The sequence below is a fragment of the Bos taurus genome, chromosome 14, assembly GCF_002263795.3.
Source record: "Bos taurus isolate L1 Dominette 01449 registration number 42190680 breed Hereford chromosome 14, ARS-UCD2.0, whole genome shotgun sequence".
Lineage (NCBI taxonomy): Eukaryota > Metazoa > Chordata > Mammalia > Artiodactyla > Bovidae > Bos > Bos taurus.
In genome coordinates, this window is record NC_037341.1 from 14,988,928 (window position 1) to 15,014,222 (window position 25,295).

General features: G+C 40.0%; 1 protein-coding gene across 7 annotated transcripts in view; it reads right to left on the bottom strand.

Annotated features, from left to right (window-relative positions):
* Positions 1-25,295, bottom strand: part of NSMCE2 (NSE2 (MMS21) homolog, SMC5-SMC6 complex SUMO ligase) — a 238,184-nt gene that overhangs the window by 139,259 nt on the left and 73,630 nt on the right. For 6 of the 7 annotated variants that reach the window (NM_001075797.3, XM_005215369.5, XM_010811958.3 and 3 more), the window contains 1 exon segment: positions 19,617-19,770. In NM_001075797.3, coding sequence (NP_001069265.2) covers positions 19,617-19,770 — 154 coding nt within the window. 7 annotated transcript variants of the gene reach the window in all.

A 25,295-nucleotide genomic window follows, 5' to 3' on the forward strand; every position in this document is an offset into this window, starting at 1 on the left:
AAGGTTCTCTTTAATTACATACTTTCTTGGGAAAACACAACTCAATCCTAAGCTGAAAACAGAATTCTCACCTCTCCACTTAATTCAAATTCTACCTCTTCTTCAAAGTCTTATTCAAAACTCATTTTCTCCATGAAGCCATCACCCTCGGATTTCAAAGATCTCTCCCTTCTCAGGTGTTAATTATATGAATCACATGTCCTGGCAGCAGATCATCTGCCTGCTCTTATTCTTTTTGTAATTCAGCAGCACTCAGTTTATATTTCTCTTATAGCACTTATTATTTTGTTTTGAGTGACAGTGATTTTAAATATCTAGTTCTCGTTCCACCAAAAGAACTAAGCCATAGTCATCTGTGCACAGTCTCTGATAAAAGCCCAGTCCCTGACACATCAGCAACAAATGCTTGCTGGTTTGAATGCATATAAATTTTGCCCGTTCCGTAAGAATACAAACTTCTTGAAAGAAAAGAATATGTCACATTTCTTTCTTTTCTATTCCCAGACACTAAGCCTAATGTGAAAGTACGTGTGTTAGTTGCTCAGTCGTGTCCGACTCTGCGGCCCCGTGGACTATAGCCGCCAGGCTCCTCTGTCCATGGGATTCCCAGATAAGAATACTGGAGTGGGTAGCCACTCCCTTCTCCATGGGATCTCTGTGACCCAGGTTTCGAACCCAGGTCTCCTGCACTGCAGGCAGATTCTTTACCGGGGCACTAAGCAGCCATTTTCTAACATATATTTGTTGAATGTATATTCAACATGCTATTGTTGTTTAGTTGCTAAGTTGTGTCCAACTCTTTTGGGACCTCCAAGGACTGTAGCCTGCCAGGCGTCTCAGCCCATGAGATTTTCTAGGTAAGAATACTGGAGTAGGCTGCCATTTCCTCTGCCAAGGCATCCTCCTGACCCAGGGATTGAACCTGCATCTCCCGCATTGGCAGGCAGATTATTCACCAGAGCCACCTAGGAAGCCCATATTCAACCAGTTGTAGTTTAATGTTACTTATGCTAAATTATCTCTTCAGTTGGTTTGATATCCGAATAAACATGTCCTTGATCAAAGGGATGACTCAAAAAGATGAGCCTACTTCAATTATCCCTTATTTTGAGGGTTGCATATTAAAGAGAGGTTAGTAAACACACGGACACACACACACACACACACACACACACTGTTGTTTCAGTAGTTAAAAACTGTTATTTCATTGAAAACCTGGCCATAGTATCAATACTTTCTATCTCCTCCCACCAAAAAAGCAGGGTCCACTCTACTATCCCTTGAGTCTAGGCTACTTGGCAACCACTTGGACCAACAGCCTAGCAAAAGTTACACTGCATGATTTCCAAGCTGAAATCTCAAGAGCTCTTCTGTTTCTGTTCTTTCTCCCTTTTGCCACCACGTGGAAAACCCTAAACTAGTCTGCTGGAGGCTCAGATCACATGGAGTAGGGACAAGCTGTTCTAACTCAGGGCGCCCTAGATCATGAAGCTCCAAGTCAGCCAGGCAGCTGGCTGCGACTGTGTGAGGAAGCCCAGCCACACCAGCAGCAGGATCACCAAGCTAAGGGATCCAGCCCATGTCTCCCACATTGCAGGCAGGTTCTTTACCATCTAAGCCACCAGGGAAGCCCCCAATCCAGAGAAGCACAAGCCAAATATATGGTTAGTTAAGTCACTAAGTTCTGGGGTGGCTCATTTCACAAGGTGACTGAGTTGGAAACCCAACACTAATTTAAAACTGAACACTTGGATGATGTCACAATGCCAACTGCTATCCCACAGCAGTTTTGAACTTCAGAACCAACACAAATCATTTCTGTATATCTAATTATAACTGAATAAAGTATTCCAATTATCAATAAAGCACAATTTCTAAATAAAAAGTAATTGCTGGCTTTTTCATGGGAAATAGATGGGGAAACAGTGGAAACAGTGTCAGACTTCATTTTTTTGGGCTCCAAAATCACTGCAGATGGTGACTGCAGCCATGAAATTAAAAGACGCATGCTCCTTGGAAGGAAAGTTATGACCATCTAGATAGCATACTGAAAAGCAGAGAGATTACTTTGCCAACAAAGGTCAGTCTAGTCAAGGCTATGGTTTTTCCAGTGGTCATGTATGGATGTGAGAGTTGGACTGTGAAGAAAGCTGAGCGCTGAAGAATTGATGCTTTTGAACTGTGGTGTTGGAGAAGACTCTTGAGAGTCCCTTGGACTGCAAGGAGATCCAACCAGTCCATTCTAAAGGAGACCAGCCCTGGGTGTTCTTTGGAAGGAACGATGCTAAAGCTGAAACTCCAGTACTTTGGCCACCTCATGCAAAGAGTTGACTCACTGGAAAAGACTCTGATGCTGGGAGGGATTGGGGGCAGGAGGAGAAGGGGATGACAGAGGATGAGATGGCTGGATGGCATCACTGACTAGATGGACGTGAGTTTGAGTGAACTCTGGGAGTTGGTGATGGACAGGGAGGCCTGGCGTGCTGTGATTCTGGGGTCGCAAAGAGTCGGACATGACTGAACGACTGAACTGAACTGACTTAAAAAATCTATTCTCTAACAAATGAGTACCTGTCATCTCTATTCCCTTATGCACCATGAGAATTTTTTTTAATCTACACAGTGGATTTCTTGCTTCAAAACTGGATAGGGGAAGTCTGGTGTGACTTCTGTACTTTATTGCAAAAGAAGTGAAGCAAACTCTCAATCAATACTACCTACAAGGAGAAACACAGAAAATCAAAAGTTATAGCTAACTCCATACCCCTATCTTATTATTTTATGGAATTTAGTTTATGAATTTTGAAATATGGCTAATTTTTGGATTAAGACTGAGAAGTTTGTGCATACGTGAAAAAAGAAAGTGGAAGTTGCTCAGTCATGTCCAACTCTTTGCAACCCCATGGACTTTACAGTCCATGGGATTCTCCGGGCCAGAATACTGGAGTGGGTAGCTTTTCCCTGCTCCAGGGGATCTTCCTAACCCAGGGATCGAACCCAGGTCTCCTGCATGTAATAGGAAATTCAACTAAAATAAGCAAACAACTCTTTCTCTCTTTAATATTTTGACCTATATGTCTCTTGGACCTTTTTCTACTTCTATTTATGGCTTCTTACCCACTAACGGTGATCAGAATCCATATACAATACTTATACTGCTTTAAAATTCAATATTATATGATAAAACATTTTCTAAACATCTCTTTGTCTCCAAATTTTCCTACTAAATATCACTGAGAAATATCTTTGTTACAGTTGATTTGCCCAAAGCACAATTACCAGGAAAACATTTTAAAGAATCTCATTATATACTCTGTACCTTTAATATTCAGTTATTATAATTATCTTAAATTATCATTGTATTATCAAAGCCGAAGCTTGATCCTCACATACAGTTTGCGTATTTTATTAACAACAACGTTGGTATTTATAACCTATAATTTTAACATGCTTCTCCCAAACTTCTGCCCCTCTGGGGCCTCCATCTCTCTTCCAACTTCAAACTCCAGTCTCTAGCTCATGTGACTATCAGAATTCAGCTGTAGGCCAATGGCCATCAGAACAAAACAGAGTAGCTTACTGCTTCTCAAAGCCTGGAATTCTGAAAACATAATAATATACTTTCTATTTTTAGAGGTGGGGTCATAGGGGAACTTGCTATTCGAGTCAAATGAGTCACTCAAGATGAGAAAGTTAATATATTTCAGTCAGTATGTCTGTGCTGGCATGTGCCATCGCCTAAAGCAGTGGACAAAGAACATTTTAAAGGATGGTATGCATAGATGTTGAAATATCAGATTATAAATAAGGTATCTCAGTATTGGTTTCCACTGTGCACATTATTTAAACAAAAGAGCCTATTTTAAAGCCACTATAAACCTTACTTCAAATTCCTCTTCTTGTCAAATAATCTCACATGCTGATCTTCGCCATTAGATATCCCTCACCAGATTAAAGTTCCTTTAAAGGTCCTAATACTTTGGCCACCTGATGCAAAAAACTGACTCACTGGAAAAGACCCTGATGCTGGGAAAGACTGAAGGTGGGAGGGGAAGGGGATGACAAAGGATGAGATGGTTGGATGGCATCACCAACCTGATGGACACGAGTTTGAGTAGGCTCTTGGAGTTGGTGATCGACAGGGAAGCCTAGCATGCTGCAGTCCATGGAGTGGCAAAGAGTCAGACATGATTGAGCGACTGAACTGAACTGACTGAAAGGTCCCATGTAATAGCTGTGCACTTATTCTACCTTGGGGAGGACTCCACAAAGTCCACGATATCTGTATCAAGGCAGATGGGTAAACTTTTTCATAACCAAGTGAAGAGAGGGGTGGGTACAAAGAATATTTCATGAAGAGATTACTAAGTGTGAAAGCCTGGAGGTGAAGGAGAACACAATACTTTCTGGGAACTGCAAGTGTCTGGATCAAAGGGCTAGAGAGAAAAGTGGTGAGAAAGTGAAAAAAGAAAAGAAAAAAAAAGTCTGGTTGCCAGAACAATCTTTATTCCAGGAGGGTTGGGAGGGCCTTTGAAAGACACACGGTGGACAACCATGACCAGACCTATACTTTTAGAACCATCACTCACTCCAGCGAAAACTGACAAGAAGCAACTCCTGGGACAGGACACATAAGAGACTGAGAGTAGTGGAGCAGCAGGAGCAGAAAGAAATGGAGACAGGCTTGGCAGAGGGTTTTAGGAATGGGACTAGACAGTACGTCTTGGTGACTGGCTGAACATTTCTACACATCTCTTGGTAGGAATAATTTTTTGCTTTTAGTAAATGTAAAAATAAAATCAGTATGCTCTGAAGCAGAGCATAAACCTACATAAGCAACTACTATATTTTCTTAACTCTGTAATACTCTAAAATGTAAGAAGCATAGTCAATTTAACGCTTTGTGTGTGGGTGGAAAAATCAATGCTACTGTATAACAGGAGAGATGGAGGTTACTTAAGCCTGATGGTTGGGGAAGGAATTAAAAACTCTTAAGGGTAACTTGTAAGTTTCCTGCTAAAGCAGCTGAAGTGAAGTCACAGAACAGTGTCCCCCTAGGGAAAGAGGAAGGAAGTACTTTCCACCAGTAAGCAGCCCATGGTCAAACGGGGCAAGGAAGGTTGCCAGAAAGTCTGGGAACACCTCCAGCCAATTGGCAGCCACACTTTGTACTTAGTGCACAGTTCTGCCTGAGTCTGCCAAAGGGCTTGGATGAAAAGGGACGCGACGCCTGCCCCTGTGCTCTCATTCCAAGGCCAGGTGTGCGTCAGAGGAGCTGCCACGGAATACTTGTCCTGTGGGAGAAAAGAAGGCTCCCTCCCCTTAACCCTTTCCCTTACAGGTCTTCACTCACTTCCCAAATGTACAGGAAGCACTGTTGCCATGCCAAGGTGCTGTCCTAGGTGCCACAGACAATGCGCGGTGCCTGCCCTCACTCAGTAGATGCTCCGACCAAACGCAAACTTCCTGATAAACACCAAGCACCCCACAACTAAAGCAAACTGATTCTTCTGCCCCAGAAAACTTCAGTATTTTATTTTAAAAAATTAGCTAGATTTATCTTGGAAAGCTCTACTCAACATCTTTCATCAACGTCCCTACCCCACTCTCATCTCTCCAAGTTTTCTGAGTCAAGTTCTAGGGCCCGTCATCTCAAGAGGCCAGTTCGCTTTTTGTCTCACTCTCCAAAACATGGATTACTTGCCTGCGGTCCTGGTGTCTAGCCTTGTGTTCTGCATTATCAGAGGTGCTAATTCACTAAAAAATGTAATTTGAAATAAGTCACTGGGGGATTTAAAAAAAAGAAAGAAAAGCTAAATAGCCAGATTCAGACACAAAGGGGGTCCTCCGCAGTTAAATGCTGATCTGTAAGAGAATCCCTAACACAGTGAAGGCCCACGCACGGCAGTAATGAACAGCGGCAGCTCCAGCGCATCTGCTCATAATGAACACACGTCACCAGGGGCAGCATGGCTCGCTATGTGACTAGGGCTGTTCTTGACACTTCACTCTCTGCCTCCTATCAAGAAAAGGTTGCCAAAACCAATACTGTACTGAAAAATGATTTGTCACCTTATCAACATTTTTGGTTCACACTCTTGTCAATGACAGAACATTCCTTAACTACTTGACAGTCTATTTTATCCTTCTTTATGATCTCTTAACACTTTTACAAAAGGACTAAACATTTTGTCTCCTTGTACTTAAGGACGTATGCCAACTGCTAATCAAGTATAAAATATTTAACTTTTGAAATAAAAATTATTAAAGTTAATGCCTTTAAGCAACTTTAAAAAAGATTAGGAAACTAATATTTGAGAGAGTATATTACAGTTTATAAAAGCACTTTCACTTTTCATTTTAAAATATCTGGTTTAATCCCTATACAACTCTGGGGGGCTAAGAAGCATTATTATTATATTACCTATACTTTACAGAAATGTAAAATTCTATTTATTTGATCAAAAACACAAACTATTATTTAGAATCTCAATACATATTTTCTGATCCCAAATTCTAGGATCTTTCCATGGGTTGGACAGTCTCTGCCCTTAACAGTGTTATTAATGGAGATGATTAAATACATGGCTTAAAAAAGTTACCAAGAAAATAGATTTCATGACTAAAATATTAACAAATACAAGGCAAATAACTCTGCAGGACAATACTTGAATATAAAAAAATATGATCATTATTAAAGTTATCAATTTTGCATATGAACAGACTACTTTCTTTTAGAGCTAGTAAGATGTGTACTATATTCCACTTAAAGACTGTAAAGTGAGTAGAGGCTACCTAGGTGCCAAAGACCAGAATGTAAGCTCCAATGTAAACTAGGGATTTGTCTAGTTTATTCACAACTACATTCCCAGCATACTCAATAAATACTGCCTGAACGAATGAATGTGAAGTACAACATGGAATACAAAAATGAGGCTCTCAGAGAGTTATATATAAAGGTAGTTTACATTCAAACCCAGGACACCAAGTACAGTTTAATTTATTAGGTAACTGCTGAGCAATTTTGGAGAAGGCAATGGCAACCCACTTCAGTACTCTCGCCTGGAAAATCCCATGGATGGAGGAGCCTGGTAGGCTGCAGTCCATGGGGTCGCTAAGAGTCGGACACGACTGAGAGACTTCACTTTCACTTTCATGCATTGGAGAAGGAAATGGCAACCCGCTCCAGTGTTCTTGCCTGGAGAATCCCAGGGATGGGGGAGCCTGGTGGGCTGCCATCTATGGGGTCGCACAGAGTCGGACACGACTGAAGCGACTTAGCAGCAGCAGCTGAGTAATTTATATATGCCTGTAACTATGCTGTGTATTTTTGGACCTTCCCTTTTAGATAATAAGCTACATGAGACATGGAATTAGAAGTCAGATTTGTGTCCTCTACAATGCCTAGCTAAACAACCTTTGGTAGACAAGCTACTTTCAACCTTGATTATACATTAGCACCACCCAGAGAACTTAAAAAAAAAAAAAAAAATGCCTAGAGCCCCATGAGACACCAACTAATTAATTCTGAATCTCTGGGGGTTGGAATTGGGTCTTTTTTTAAGGTTCACAGCTGATACTGATATCCAGTGATAGGTAAGCGCCACTACTGCAAACCAATGGTCCTCAAACTCTGGCTTAGAGGAGATCACCTGGAGGGCTTGTTAAAATTCAGCCCCATCCCCAGAGTTTCCGATTCAGTTGCTCTTATGTGCATCTGAAAAATCTGTATTTTCAGTAAGTTTCCAGGTGATGCTTATGGCTGCTGGTGTGGGAACAGACTGGGTGAGAACCACTGCCACAAACTGTCTAAAATGATTCTTGAATAAACTAAATAATAAATGTAGGAGATACACGAATAGAAAAACATGAACATTATATGAAAAATTTAAGTACAAAAAAGGAACTTCATGTTCAGCATCACTGTCATTAGAAAAGCACAAACTAAGTCTACAATGAGCTAACATTACAGACTTACTAGAATGGCTAAAATTAAAAACAAAACCAAAATAATCCAAGGGCTGGTGAGGGTACACAGCAACTAGTAATACAACGCTCACGGAAATATAAGATGGGACCATGGAAAACAGTCTATCAGTGTCTTGTAAGTTAAATGCGTACTCACCACATAAGTCAGCAGTCGCACACCTTGATATTTATCCAAGAGAAATTAAAACTTACATTCACATTAAAGCCTATACATGATACTTGGAACAGCTTTAAACATAACGGCTCCAAGCTGGAAACCACGGAAACGACCTTGAGTTGGTGACTGAACAGAAGAGATTATAACTATGGTACATCTATATGATGGACTATTATAGCAACACGATGCAACAAACTGTGGATGAAACTCACACACATTCTGCTTCAGTGGAAAAAAGCCACTTACAAGGCTATACCCTGTATGATTCCATGTATGCAGCAATCTGGAAAAGCCAAAACTATACGGAGGGGAAAAAAAAAAAAACAGTGGTTCCCAGGGGCTGGTAGGAGCCAGATGTCAACTACAAATGGGTACCTATTATATACATCTAATAATTACAAACTAGATGCTTCCAATCCAACAAGATAATTCTTAAGCGTGATGTGCATCTCTCCAGGACACTTACTCGTGTTCTGGGGTCAGGCTGCTTTCTGGGCACGGATGACATCACACTCTCTCAAAATAAGCCACCAGGAGAGAAACACCCGCAGTCCACAGTTTGTTTAAACTTGGTGCTGACTCACTGCTCCCTTGATACCTGAACCTAATAACTTTAATTATAGTCATCTCTCATTCTAAAGCTTCCCCTCTCCTCAGAGATGTATTTGTTATCCTTCTGACCTCCTGATGGTGAGACACTGGGTAAATACGTCACCTCTAGGAACCAGTCTGCTAAAAACAGAACCTGCATTTTCCACGCATTCCTCTCCGGCACGTGGATGCTGCAAAGATTAAAAGGGATGACGGACATGCATGGGATTACTGCTGTTATGCTTGAAGTACATTTCATGGAATTTGTTCTAAACTTGAGGTGTAATAAACATCCTATTCCTTTCTCCCTAGCACAGTGAATAGTTGTGCTATTCACACCGTAAAAGGCATTCTCATGCACTATTTACTGAATGTATTGCCAAAACCATGGGATCTGGAAAAGGAGGACTCAGTTTCACTCTGTAACTTACTTTGTGACCTTGACCAAACTACTTGCCTTTTGAGTCTCACTTCTTTATAAAATGGGCTCAGCTACAACGTGATTCTCTAGGGGCTGCTTTGAAAGCAATATCAGCACAGACAAAGTACTATATAAGGCCTGATATGAACCCTACACCCTGATCTCTATACACAAGTGACTAAGCAAGAGCTTCTCAGCCAGATGAAGCAGATTCCACCAGAGTCACCAGAGGGCATCAACAGAGACCCATAATCTGGGTTCACTGTTCACTACTTGACAGTCCCAGGACACATCAATTTTTAAAGAGATGCACGAAATGCTTGAATTGAGAGAAGAGAGAGAGAGAAAAAAAAAAAAAATGGAAAGGTTTTCAAGAGTTGATGTGGTATACAAGGGAAAGAACATGAACTCTGGTGTCACCTAAACCTGGGTTTGAATTTCAGCACTTATGACCTTCAGAAAGCCATCTCACCTCTCTCTGCACATTTTCTATTCTATAATATGGGTACAGTTGTAGAACTGTGAGAAGTAAACAATAATGTATATAAAGTATACAAATACCTTTTATAGGCAAGCCCTCAAACAATGCCTGTGCATTAATAATTCAACTAGCACTGATTAAGTACCACATGTAGTAGTCATTGTACAAAGCCTGGTTATTACTTCTATTAATACAGTAATGTTCAAAATTCTCCAAGCCAGACTTCAGCAGTACATGAACTGTGAACTTCCTGACGTCTTGGTTTTAGAAAACGCAGAGGAACCAGAGATCAAATGGCCAACATCCACTGCTGGATCATAGAAAAAGCAAGAGAGTTCCAGAAAAACATCTATTTCTGCTTTATTGACTATGCCAAAGCCTTTGACTGTGTGGATCACAATAAACTGTGGAAAATCCCAAAAGAGATGGGAATATGAGACCACCTGACCTGTCTCCTGAGAAACCTGTATACAGGTCAGGAAGCAACAGTTAACAGACTGGTTCCAAATAGGAAAAGGAGTACATCAAGGCTATATATTGTCACCCTGTTTATTTAACTTATATGCAGAGTACATCATGAGAAAGGCTGGGCTGGAAGAAGCACAAGCTGGAATCAAGATTGCCGGGAGAAATATCAATAACCTCAGATATGGAGATGACACCACCCTGCAGAAAGTGAAGAGGAACTAAAAAGCCTCTTGATGAAAGTGAAGGAGGAGAGTGAAAAAGTTGGCTTAAAGCTCAACATTCAGAAAACAAAGTTCATGGCATCCGGTCCCATCACTTCATGGGAACTAGATGGGGAAACAGTGTTAATAGTGTCAGACTTTATTTTGGGGGGCTCCAGAATCACTGCAGATGGTGACTGCAGCCATGAAATTAAAAGACGCTTACTCCTTGGAAGGAAAGGTATGACCAACCTAGATAGCATATTGAAAAGACATTACTTTGCCAACAAAGGTCTGTCTAGTCAAGGCTATGGTTTTCCAGTGGTCATGTATGGATGTGAGAGTTGGACTGTGAAGAAAGCTGAGCACCGAAGAATTGATGCTTTTGAACTGTGGTGTTGGAGAAGACTCTTGAGAGTCCTTTGGACTGCAAGGAGATCCAACCAGTCCATCCTAAAGGAGCTCAGTCCTGGGTGTTCATTGGAAGGACTGATGTTGAAGCCGAAACTCCAATATTTTGGCCACCTCATGCGAAGAGTTGACTCACTGGAAAAGAGACCCTGATGCTGGCAGAGATTGGGGGCAGGAGGAGAAGGGGATGACAGAGGATGAGATGGCTGGATGGCATCACTGACTCAATGGACATGAGTTTGGGTAAACTCCAGGAGTTGGTAATGGACAGGGAGGCCTGGTGTGCTGTGATTCATGGGGTCGCAAAGAGTTGGACACGACTGAGTGACTGAACTGAACTGCATACTATTTTCCTAAAAGACTAGGGGAAACTCTGGAGTGAAGGTGGAGTATACGGGCATCTTTTATTGCTTATTACAACACACATGTAGAAAAGCCAATTTTTCACTCCCAAAGAGCTCCCTGATAGCTTAATGCCCTGATTAAAACTCCACCACAAGAGAATCAATCTGATCGGAATTAGTTTCACTAGCTCTTGAGAGTCCCCTGGACTGCAAAGAGATCAAACCAGTCAACCCTAAAGGAAATCAGTCCTGAATACTTATTGGAAGGACTGATGCTGAAGCTGAAGCTCCAATATTTTCCCACCTGATGCGAAGGACTGACTCCTTAGAAGAGATCCTGATGCTGGGAAAGATTGAAGGCAGGGGGAGAAGGTGACGAGGACGAGATGGTTGGATGGTTTCTCCGACTCGATGGACATGAATTTGAGCAAGCTTCGGGAGCTGGTAATGGACAGGGAAGCCCGGTGTCCTGCAGTCCATGAGGTCGCAAAGAGTTGGACACAACTGAGCAACTCAACTGAACCCCAAATCTGCTTTAAAGTGTAAAACTTCCTAGGAAATAACTGTATGAAACAGAAGAGAGAGGATAGTTACATCTCTTTCTAATACTCTCTCTCCCCTTGGCATCTCCTGTCATCTGGTTCCACTGTTTATGAACTTTGTAACCCTGGGCATATCACTTAATCTCTCGGAAGCTGCTTCATCATTAAGACGGGAATGGTAGCACTTAGCTACCCCTGATGTAAGTAAAGACCTACGGGAAAGAGAAACCATCTGGGTGGGAAACACAAAGAAAGCAGAAGGGAGGAAAGAGCCACAAAAGAATCAGACAGAATGACTCAAAGAGGAAGAAGGAGAGAGGCAAATACACAAAGAATAAAACATTTGCACAGGGCGTAAATTTCACTCAATGAGCATGAGTCCTCAGGATATAATCCACTGTGGAAAAGTCAATCTCTGTTGTGAAACTTATGACTTTTAGCATTTCCCAACCGTTAGTGGTCATCCAGCAAATGAATGGTGATGGTATCATCAATATTAAAGAAAAAATGAAGATTAACTAAGGGCCACAGAGATGAAAAATTGTCTATAGAAGAGCGAGCAAGCCTAAACTTTTATAAGTTTGCTTAAATGTTCTAAGTAAGTGAGCATCAATTCCTGAGTATGCTGCTGCTGTGGTGTTAAAAACTATGTGTTGCTACATATACGATACATTTACACCAACATATCACTATAACAGGTTATAACACAGGATCATGCATGCTGTCTTTTCTGAATAATTAAAAAAATAAAGGACTGTCAAAGGCAATATAGTTGTTAACCCTCTGCTGCTGATTTTAGATCCCAAAGCCATGTATGCCAATTTTCTTCCTCTTCTTTTCTTCTCTACTGATGGCACAGTATCGAAGGGAAAAGACGTTTTACCATCAGACTACCTTAACTAGATTCTGACCCTCTTTTTCTAGTTGAATAATTCTGTTCTATAAATATTACCTGAGCTCTAACTAGATAAGGAACAAAAGGAACACAGAGATGAATGAGAAACTATTCCTACCTTAAAGGGTCTTGGGCTTTGGTTAATTGCAGCCCAGCAATATATGTTGTTTGGATAGACAGTTATATTGCACGACAAAGACATTTATAGGTTGAAGGGGATCAGCATTAAGTCAGGTTGGCCAACACCTGGTGTAGTTTAAACACATCCAATGTGTATCTAAGCACCTCCTTTGCTTCTTCCTCACCTCTCTCCTTCTAGTAGGCTTCAAAACTCACATACACATTTCCAATCCTCAAAAGAGCTAATCTTCCCTAAAACTCTACTGTTCATCTGCAACTGGTGTAGGGATTCCCCTATTTGGCCCCTCAACATAAAATCTCCACCTGCTTTTCAACAGAATCCACTGGGTTCCTACTCCACATTCCCAAATGGCAGGAAATGCATAAAATCTGGCCTTACTTTGAAGTATCTTTAAATAAAAGCATCCCTTTCCTTGAAGAAATCATAATCTACTGTTAATTGGACAAATTAATACTGATGTCCCATTAAGTGCTTAGCAAGGCAGTGAAAAATGGTATTACGAGGAGGCAAAATCAAAGCTCACAAACTGACAGTTCTGTTCATATAGTGTTTCAAAAATTTAGTAACTGAAAAATAATCAGCTAAACTTCTGGGTTTTCCCAAAAACCTGAAGATCTGGTAACACTGTGTCCACCCTCCCTCATAGCAGCAGGGATTGGCCAGGTTGCAGGCATCTCCTTTAGGTAGGGCATAACCTCTTGTGTGGGCTTCCTAGAATCTGCTTGCCAATGCAGGAGACGCGGGTTCAATCCCTGGGTTGGGAAGATTCCCTGGAATAGGAAACGGCAACCCGCTCTAGCATCCTTGTCTGGGAAATTCCGTGGACAGAGGAGCCTGGTGGGCTACAGTCCATGGGGTTGCAAAGAGACACGACTGAGCAACTAAGCACAAGCTCTCAAGTATATGGCAGTTCTCCTGAAGACTCTTGTGACCATCAAGGATCTGTGCATTACATACCAGGTACCTAGACCTCAAGGAATACAGCAGTAGGCAAAATACAGAAGGCCCTGCTCACGTGGAATGACACTGTGGCTTTGAACAGATGATGAAGGATGGGGTAAGCAACCCACAAGGAACAGTAAAGTTATTCTAGTATTCCTAAGGAACTCCCTATCTAACAGAATCTGTGAGCAAATCTTTTGTGAAGTGAATGGCCACTCCCTATTTTATCAGTTTTGAGCCCTATAATGAGCATGTTTCAAGTGATGGCACACAGTTATTTTCTAAACCCATATAACTTACAAGATTATGGTGTGAATTCCTATGTTGTGTGTGTGGTATTATGAGAAGTGATAATGATTTCTGTGTCCAGATATATGTATCACTTAAATTGATTTCTGAGTTTCACACATGGATTCAATTATCTCTGTATCTCGTATTCTGCATATCTCATATATGACCTAAGTATACTGTTAAATTTGTGGTGAACACCTTCAGATTAGCAAATATGCATTAAAAAAGACATGCTCTTTTAACATTTAAAGGTACCATCAAAATTACATTTCCTATTATTTAATACTAAAGCTCTCAGATTTAGAGTAAATTCTATTTTGACAACAAAGTGATGCCCTTAAATTGTAAAGGTTCCTAAGTATGAACTATTGTAAAATTCCCTCGATTTCTGCCTTGCTGACCTATACTAAAACTTTCAATGCCTCCTAATTATATAATTGGTAAGTGAATAAGGAACACCAGAAAGATTACTTGAAAACTTGAGAAAGTGTTTATACAGAAAGTGAAACTTGTGTCCGACTCTTTGGGACCCCATGGAATTCTCCAGGCCAGAATACTGGAGGGGGTTGGCATTTCCTTCTCCAGGGGATCTTTCCAACCCAGGGATCGAACTCAGGTCTCCCGCATTACAGGTGGATTCTTTACCATCTGAGCACCAGGGAAACCCAAGAATACTGGAGTGGGTGGCTGATCCCTTCTCCAGCGATCTTCCCAACCCAGGAACTGAACTGGGGTCTCTGGCATTGCAGGCAGATTCTATACCAGCTGAGCTACCAGAGAAGCCCATTTATACAGAGGCGTCTGTCTGCATATTCTAATTAAGTTCTCCTGACGTTAAAATCACAGGAAACCATGAGTTGCAATACTGTAAACTGTTTAAGTAAAAGAGACAAGGAAGAGAGAATATTACAATATGAATATACTGTTCAGGTATATTAAAATAATTTTATCCAACTTGGTCTGGTTCTGTCTGCCCTAAACCAAGTCATATTGTTTATTTTACAACTTGGGTTAGTAAGACCATGATTACCATTTAGGGGAACAGAATTCTCTTCTGTGAAAACTGTTTGCTGGCTCATTTATCATCACTGCCACCAAATATAAAAATTATCTTCAATCACAATCTTGATTTGTATGACTCTAAGAATTAGCCCTAAGAAAAATGGGTGGTACTGGTACAGAGATCAGGCTACTTACTTATTGACTCAAACCCAGGTCTTCTGGCTGCTAAACTCACATTCTTTCCACTATGCTTTACTAGCTCTTTGTCAATAATAACTTAAATGTAAAGTTTCAGAGTTTGCAAAGATCTACTATCTCATTTAACCTTGGTAATAATCCTAGGAAGTTGAGGCAGACATAATATCTCTAATACTTAGGACACTGGGTACCCACACATAAAACAATTTGCCCAAAGAAGATGGATTGAATGCCTGGCAATATCTGCAAGACACAAATAACTACTAAAAAACCTTACTGTGTACAACTGAAGTATGTGACCTTCAGAGTAAGCATAGCCTCAAATGAGTATAATTCATCTGCTGCTGTTATATTCTAGAGATGGTAAATACCAGATATCTGCACTGCTTCTCTTCTTTTCCCACAATCCTTCAGCACACCCTTTCTTGCAAGGCCTGAACCCAGCCTCTGAAGCATTTTGAACACATAGTTCCAGGCAACCCCTATCAACCAACGCAGATAAAATCTGCATTCCTGTTCTTCCTCCATTAAGGCCCACTTGTATAATATTTGTTTTTGACATTGTGTCTTTGCTTTTGCTTGGATATTTGCTTTCATGGCTCTACCAGAATTGTATATATTATCTTCTCCAGGTCCTGGAACTCTGCCTTATTTTGATCTCAGAGCACCAGCTGCAAAGATTCATATACAGCAGGCACACAAGGTGTTCTGAATATACCTGAGACAAATGCATGGTACTTAGGAAAAAGTCTTGGAGAAGGAAATGGCAACCCACTCCAGTACTCTTGCCTAGAGAATCCCGTGGACAGAGGAGCCTGGTGGGCTGCTGTCCATGAGGTCGCACAGAGTCGGACATGACTGAAGCGACTTAGCATGCATGCATGCGTTGGAGAAGGAAATAGCAACTCCCTCCAGTATTCTTGCCTGGAGAATCCCAGGGACAGAGTAGATGGTGGGCTGCCATCTATGGGGTCACACAGAATCGGACACGACTGAAGAGACTTAGCAGCAGCAGCAGGAAAAAAATCTAAAGTTAACAACAACAAAAATACCTTCCCTTATTTCTAATTACCATTCAGGAAAGAGTCAGATAGTAAAAACAAGTTTTGTGGGTCAGATGGTCTCTGATGCAACCTCTCAACTCTGCCATTATGATGTAAAGCACCTATAGACAACATGTAAATGAATGAATGTGTCTAGATTCTCATAAAAATTTACATATGAACACTAAAATCTGAATAATTTAATTTTCACATCACATTCTTCTCTTGACTTTTTTCCCCCCAACAATTGAAAAATATTAAAGAAAAATCTTAGCTTGCAGGTCACAGAGAAAGAGGGTGTAGGCTGAATTTGGCCAACGGGGCCATACGTACTGACCCTTGGCCTAAATCTGTGGTTTTCAAAATGAGAATTTCAGGGGGTCTGCAAGATCCTTTCAGCAAGTCCAACTACCTATGTGTGAAGCTGGACTTTCTTTGGTTCAACCCAAACACTTAAAAAAAATCAATCATCAATCAAAACAATGCACAACAGATTAAATGCATGAGCAAATATGAAGACCCAGCTGCATTCTATTAAGCCAGAAATTGAAAAGACTTGCAAAAATGTAAAATAATGCCACTCTTCCCACTAATTTTTCTTTGTTTGGAAAATACCTAGTTATATGTCATCAGTCAGTTCAGTTCAGTCACTTAGTCGTGTCCAACTCTTTGCAACCCCATAAATCGCAGCACGCCAGGCCTCCCTGTGTTCTTTTTATTAACATGTAATGGACTTATGATTGATTTTTTTAAGTGCATTAATATTTTTTAAGTTCCTCAGTTTTGATTTCTATTTAGATACCAACAGCTACAACCTATGAAAAGTTAAAAAGCTGTCTGGGGGACCTAAATAAAAAATAATTTTAAAAAAATATGCTGTTTATACACAGACACACACACACGTAAACTGGCCACACCCCATGGCACGTGGGACCTTAGTTCCCTAATCAACCAGGGGTCAAACCTGCATCCTCAGCATTGGAAGCAGAGTCTTAACCACTGGACCACCACGGGAGTCCATGGCCCTCAGTGAGTTTAAGAATGTAAGGGGTTCTTGACACCAGTCACTTTGAGAACCAGCCGCTGAGCTGCAGCAGGATTAACTGCTGTAGGCAGAGCTGCCTTGAGAAATGAGGGCACCTCCTCAGGTCAGGGCACCAGATAGACCTCCTCATTTCAGTCTCCTTGATTCCCCCCCCGCCTAAGAGCTTCCTGGTATTTCTTTCATTAAATCCTTATCTGGTAAAATGTAATCCCATGCAATTTATGTTCTTGAATAATAAAGTTGGTGAAAATGTGGGGTGATTTTCATTGGAAGAACTCTTCTACTATGTGCAGACCATAAAAATGCTTTAGCCTTCGTCAAAATAGGTAACTAGATTCAAGTATCTCTCCCTGGCTTGTCTTTTCCAATCTTAAAAAAAAAATCCACCAAATTACTATTGTAATTCCTTGCCTTCAGAAAATCTCTCAAAATAAATAGATTCACCAGCTTCTTTATAAATCATAGTTTCTTTGACTTGGCTCCACAAAACTGCACAAGCCTCGTGCTAACCAGCATCCTCACTAGCGTTACATTAAAAGAAATGAAATCCAGGAGGCATGGCATCAGTTTAACTGATAGCGCTAATAATAATGCACTAAAAATCACATTTCTGCAAGTAAAGTATATACATCTTACAGAGTATCTTAAAAGAGTATTAATATTTTGCTTGTTTCACCATTTGATATTTTAAAATTTTTAAAAAGATTACTTCAGGAGACATAAAAGGAAAGTTCTCTTAATTCTAGTGTTACCATATGTAAGGAAACCCTATATAAGGAAGTTTTCTTAAATATAAATTTACTCTGTAGTAAGGTTTAACTGTCCAGACAAATGATGTATACTGCTGGCCTGGGGAAACCTCTCCCTCATTCCTCATTTTAGAGAGAATTAAAGAAATGATACTATAATTCCAATAATTATAATTCTGTTGAATACACACTGTTAATTAGAAGGCACTTCCACATGAGTATATGATTCTAAAGATCTTTATAGTTTTCTCTTATGGAATAATAATTTTGTAAACAATAACAAAGTGGGAAGAAATTTCTGTTTTTGAATATTTGTCCTTTAATCTGTATTATAAAATATCTAAAAAAAAAATCAAGAATTATGATCAGATGCTAAATCTGCCATAATTTGTGATTATTGTCTCCAAGAAGAAAAATAAAATGATTTGGTTATTTTGACCAAAGCAAAAACTTCAATTCACTAGCATCTAGACCAGAAAGGCACTAGCAAATTATTACCTATTTGGAGAATTGTTATCCATCTGGGGAAACAGTACAAATTAATTTAGAGAGATTTGGTAGCTGTGCTGTTCAATGAAGAACAACCACCACCAAAAAAACACATAGATTTGAAATGTGGGGAAAATGCTTACTATTTAAATTTACAGTAACAGAAAAGTCTCATCATGATTGCAAAACATTCCAAATTGTGAAACTTAAGTTATTTGTAAAATAGACAAAAGTAAAGCTGCTTCCTCAGTTATTTTTTGAGATCTCAGCATCAATTTAAAGAAAATGCTTATATTTAAAAGAAGGCCTATTTAAAAATAGGAATCCTTCTGCTAAATACAAATATGAACATGAAGTAAATTTATCTTGTATCATGCATTCCTGTCCCATGTATATGCAAATGAAGGTGATATGAAACCAAAGTTTGAAAAAAAAATTACTTTGTTCAATTCTCTAAGGAATAAAAGAGCCTCAAACCTAAAGAACAACGACTGATGCTAGTGTAAAAACAATAAAATTACATAAAATTGGTATGTGGATTATATGGGGAAAAAGGGAGGAAAAAAAGGAAATGTACTTCACTGTACAAAAAACATACATTTCTGCCAATACTGTCTTCAAGACTTTTGGGGTACAACTAATAATTTTTATACTCTCATTTTTAAATTAAAATTATGTGCATTAAAACCCTGAGTATAATAAAGTTTCCTGGTAAGGCAAAAAAAAAAAAAAAAAAATCACATGGAATTTATACTACCACCAAGACAGAAGAGATCAAGAGAATTTTGGTCTCACATTTGAGAAAACATTGCTCCTGCTACTCTAAAACAGAAAAACTAGAATCAAGATACAGTTATTTTAAAGCTTGGCACAGCAGTTTAAAATTTGAAAACTACCTTTGCTATTTTAATAAAACAGCTTTTAGTTTTATTTTCCCAATTTCTTTCTCAGCAGTGGGACAATAACAGTGTAACTTTCTCTACCTGCTGGGGAATTTTCTTAGCACTTTGTGGAAACCGTTGGCTTTCAGAAATGGATAGCTGATTTGAACCAAAAGTTAGACAAAATACAGAATTGCAACAACAATAAAAAAGCGATTTAGAAAGATCAAGCCAAGCAGATAAGCAAACTCTATAAAAATCAGTTTCTGGGACTGTTAATCCAGTCAGTTCCCTAATTTAAAAAAGCCAAACCAAAGCAAAGCATGCTGACTTACATTGCTTCTTTAGTTCTTTCAGCTGTTGTTTAAATTGGACAAATTTTTCATTATTTTGAAAGTCTGCATCGGAATTCTTATTCTGTAAAGCCAAAAACTTCTTCTCCACTAATAATTTTAGATCAGGTATTTTCTCTGAACGTTCTTCTTTTACCTGAGGAGGACAATAAAATTACTGTAGTTGAATGTTAACAATGACACAGTCTTGTAACAGAATTTTTCTTGCATTTTATTCAAAAAATATAGCGGTAGAAAACAGAATTTCCTTCAACAGAGAACCAGGGGGGCAGGGCCCTGTTTCAGAAACAGACTGCTAGCGGACAGCAGAGAAACTCATTTACCCCACCTACCCTTTGGTTTCTTACACTATCCCCTCGTTGCCCTGCTGACTTGCCGTGTCCAGACAAGTACCGCGCAACTGTGTCCTCCACCTTCACCAGAACCTGAGCGTGACGGCGCCTTCTTTTCATTTAGGTCTATGCGGTCCCCTCTCCTTCCTCTTGAGTCTGTCCTGCATTCTCTCCAGCACTCCTCTTCTCTGGTCCTCGGCCCCGGCAGGTGAGGCTGGCTCCTCCTTCACAAAATGAGTGGAGACTTGAACCTTGAACTTCCACCATCTGCGGTCACCAGGAGTAAGTGCCCCTAGTCTGTTCAAGGCTAACCTCTCAATCTTTATTCTCCCCTCCCCCAATATTTTATTATAAAATTTTCAAACATGCAAAAATGTTGAAAGCATCATATTTTACCATTCAAAGTCAAAAGATTATCTGTAAGTCCTCTGCTTTGATTATCTTCTGTCATGGAGCAAAGAATTAGATAATATTCTTTTGTTTAATTGCTATGCATGCTATGCATTAGCCAAATCAAAAATGAAAATTAAGCATGAAATCAAAATACCTAAATCTATATGAAATCAAAATACCTAAATCTACATGTAAAGTACAGAGTATAGGAAATGACTGTCTTCTCATTGCACTGATGAAGCTCAACCAGTGCTGGATCCATCATCAAAGAGAGGTGTGAAAAACATGGCGAGGCTTTAGTGACAAGTTATATGTAATTAAAAATTTAAAATAAGTCCTATAAGGCTAAAGAAACAATAAAGCTCAGTTTGGAAACAAGAAGGTACAAAGACAATCAATCGAATAACGCCTAATACCACAAAAATAACTGCTTCTACCCAGTGCATAGTTATTCTCTGTCTCTACACTGGAGAGAACAAGATGAAACAAGTTCAAGGCTGTAGCAAGAAGAGGGCACAGAGCAGACACAGAAAATAAATGAGTTCTCAAAAAAGAATAAGGGGCTCCCTTTCTGGATTTGTAAAATAAAAGCATACATATGAAGCTTCTCAAGGTCTTTGATTAGTATGAAATTATTATTTAATCTTCCATGATCAGAAAAGAGCTAATCTGAGCAGATATCAGTAACTGCAGATGTCCTTTTCCAACAAAGTCTCTAACCCACTCAACATACTTAATCTCCCCAAATCAAATACAACCACTGCTGAGGAGTTGGGTAGAAAAGTGTTGGGGCAGGGGGTGGAGGCATTTTGGAGTTGACAATGTAGCAATTTGAAGTATGACAAGGAAAACCCGAATACATCAAACTTAGCGATTCAGAGTACTTTCTTCCCCCACAGCTAGAACCTCCAGAGAACTGCTGTAAAGCACACAATTTCACTGCAGCAAATACCTTCTCTGGAAACTTGATGCTGCAGTTGGCATAGCTATCTGTTGCAAGGAGAACTTACTGTACTCCAGCTCTCAAAATGAGAGCCTGAAAAATATTAAACTCATTATCTGTTTAAATCAATGCAATAAATAGGGATTAATTCTATTTTTTAATGGTTTCTTGCATTGTTTGTATTCTCAAGATAAAGAGACACAGAATCCCAAATGAGGAAAGAAAAAAGCCATTCTTTGAGTTGTTAGTTGACCATAAGTGTTACCTAGTCTGAAAAAGTAAGGATGGCCCTCTTTTCCTAAGACAAACATAAAAATACCTCCAAGAAGTCTGAGGGGGAGGAGAGGATCTATTAGAGCCTTAGTCCATCCTTTTCCTAAGGATAAACTGCCTGGATACAAGACTTAAAACCTGAGTTTTAAGTCACTGGGTGTACTAGTCTGGTAAGACTGTCATAGCAAAGTAACACAAACTAGATGGCTTAAACCACAAATGTGTATTTTCTCATAGTTCTGGAGACTAGGAATCTGAGACCAAGGTGACAGCAGAGTTGGTTTGTAGATGGTCATCTTCTCCCTGTTACACGGTCTTCTCTCTGTACATGTCTGTGTCCAAATATTCTTCTCTTGAAAGGACACCAGTCACCACATTAAAAGGAAGCACTCCAATGACCTCATTTTACCTTTGATTATCTCTTTAAAGACTCTATGTCCAAACACATTCTGAGATACTAGAGGTTAGGCCTTCAACATATGAATGTTGGGAGAACACAATTCAGTTCATACACTGGGTTAAAGAAATTTTGAGAGAATTTTAAAAATAGCCTACAGACTGTTAATCTTTATGCCATTATAATTTTTAAATGATAGAAACTAACCGAGAAGTAAACTTAGCAGACACCATAGTTAACAGAATGGGAATTTAATATTGTCCTGGAAAGAAAAGGTCATGTTTTTGAGTAGCACCCACTTATCAAGTGAGTGCCTTCTCTGTGTAGCTAAACAGGAGAGAAGACCAGAAAAGCTGATCAGGAGTAGGTAGTGAACAGCTTTGGGAGCCAGGCTGTGAAAGTGAGGCTTGATCTGATAGGCAGCAGGGAAAGACATTAAAATACTGTAACGAATAAAGTGATAACACCATGACAATTTTCTTTCTCTAAAAAAGAAAAAGATTGCTGTAGTTAAAGCATCGAGGATGCACTAAGACAGGAAAGGAAAAAGAAGAATGGCCTATGCTAACTAATGGCAGAGGGGCTGGCAACTTGATCGAATTCTATTGCTATTTTTGAAGCAGAATTACTGAGTCATTTTGTGAGAGGAAGACATGAAACTGATGATGACTTCAAGATTTTTAATATGAGCAACTAATTACATAAAATTTTCTTGAGGAAAGAGAGGGCAATCCTGAACGTCTGGACAACATCTAAATGGAAAGATCTAGTAAGCAGCTGGAGAGACATTTAAAATGACAGCATATGAAGAAAAAGAAGAGAAATGCAAAAGGAATTCTTTAAAAAAAAAAAAAAAAGTGAAGAAGAAAACCAGGAGTTAAGGCCAGTCCAAGAAGAAAAGAAAAGAGAAAATTTCCTTAAGAGACGCTTGTCCTTTGGAAAAAACGATGCAGGAGAGCTCGAGTAAGATAAGGGCTAAAAAGAAACCACTGGATTTAATTACCAGGCACTGGTACACTGCACTGGAACTACTTATCTGTTTCAACCTACTAGCCTGCAAAGCTTCTCTCAGGCAAGGATCATTTCATGGTGCCCAGTATACTCTATGTTTCAGCAGCTGCTCAAATGACACTGATGAACAAGTGAATTACAGAGACGGCAAATTCTACTCTAGTGATGTGAGAAGAGGGACTAAGGGGTACCGTATCAGCAAGTGAATCAAGTTTGGCAGCAAGGGAAGGAGAAAGAGATGGGAAGCAGATCGCGGGAGAGAGCAAAGGACACTTGTTTATTCGTAGAGCAGTCAACAGTAGCTTTAAGTGAAGTTGACATGATGGTGGAGAAAGAACATGGACCCCAAGATCAGACAGGTCTGGGCCCCTAAGTTGTGGATTTGGGGACAATCCTTCTAGGCCTTGGGTTTCTCTCACTTCTTAATCAGAAATCGGGAACGCTGTCAATGCCATGAAGACTTAAATATGCCACGTTTGTGTTTAACTTTGGCGCACAGAACATATTTTTTTTTTCTTTCCTTCCAACTTTAGCACAGAGTCTTCAACATGTTTGCGGACTGAGAAGGAACCAGTGGGGGAACATAAATCAGAAACACTAAGAGAAAGCAAGTAGCAGATTTCATTTGAGGAAATCCTTCAAGTACTAGGGGCTTCCCTGGTGACTCAGCTGGTAAAGAACCCACCCGCAATGCAGAAGACCTGGGTTCAACCCCTGGATTGGGAAAATCCCCTAGAGAAGGGGACCGCTACCTACTCCAGGATCCTGGCCTGGAGAATTCCATGGACTGTATGTATAGTCCATGGGGTCGCAAAGAGTCAGACACGACTGAGCAACTTTCACTTTAAGTACTAGGGCAAAAACTAGAGAGGGAAGAAGACTACCTGCACAAGCATAGGAGTCTTTACCAGGGGTCCTAACTGCCCATGGGGCTGCACGTGCACGGACCTGAGGAAACCCCCAAGAAGCAAGGACAACAGGGAGTGGTGAGCACCATGCGGAAGCAGCCAGCAGCAGCCCCAGGTGAGACGAAGCTGCGCCACAGCTCTGGGGGACCAATGCCATGTGACAGCAAGTCCAGGTTTCTAAGGAAAAGGTACAAATCTAGACTTCTGTGAGATCTTTTTTTCTTTTGGTCTTTAAAACAACATATAGACCAAACAATACATTATCAGCCTGAAGCCAGGAATTTGAAACCTAACCTTATTAATGCAAACAAGATGTCAATATTTTGAACACAAAAAAGCAAAGTACTACTGTGATCCACAGTCTGGGTCAAGTGCAATCCCCAGACATCTACCTTAGGGATGAAATATGGTCCTTCCAAACAGGACAGAGAATAACAGGGAAAGGAGAGTGTGGGGAAGAGAGGGGAAAGTAAAGGATTCCATTCTGACATGCTAATCCCCAGTATTAATGAAAACCTTGGGCTCTAGACTTGAGATTAAAAATGAGGCTCTTCTGCTAACTAAATGACATTAGAAAAGTTACTAAATGCATCTAACCTTAGTTTCCTCACTTGTAGACAGAAAATAGTAACAGGATTTCCCTCCCAATGTTGCGGACAGGAATAGCTGGGATGAAGCAATACAGCTCTGGTGAGCTATTTGTCATAGAGAACAGTCAGTGAGGAGTAGGTGTTATTGTTGTGATTATCATTATATGTATCTCCAGAGTAGCTGGATACCCAGGCCTGCAGCTCCACAGACTGACATGAACACCCACGTAGAGAAATCAGGGCATGGATTTTAATGGAAATCTGGAAATGAATGGGATTACCAAGGAGAGGAAATAAACAGAAACCAAAAAAAAAAAAAGAGTAAGGCAAGAACTCTGGAGAATACTGAATTTATGGGGTAGTTTGAAGGATCAAGAAATAAAAAGTGCAAGAATTAACAGGATAACCAAAAGACAACGTCCCAAACGTCTAGGATATTTCAAGATCTGTCAAATGCTGCACAGAAGTCAAGCTAAAGAAGGACTGAGAAGTGTCCGTTGGACTCAGTGACTGGGTCACTGGAGACTTTACCAAGAGCCAGATAGGCACAAAGTGCTGACTTCAAAATACACAGATTTTTGTTGAATGAAGTGTTTCAAAATGATGGAGCAGTGAAGACAAAATACATATTGCCAAATCTTCCAGAGACTCTCCAACTAACTGTTCAGTTTGAGTTCAAAAGCACTTGAGAATGTCTAGCTACATTTAATGGGAACCCAACATTCCTGTGACTTTAGTATTTGTCTTATGTCAGCCAGGGAAGGCAATTAAGGAGCTGACTGTAACAATGAAGTCAGATCTCTGGTGGCTTGTC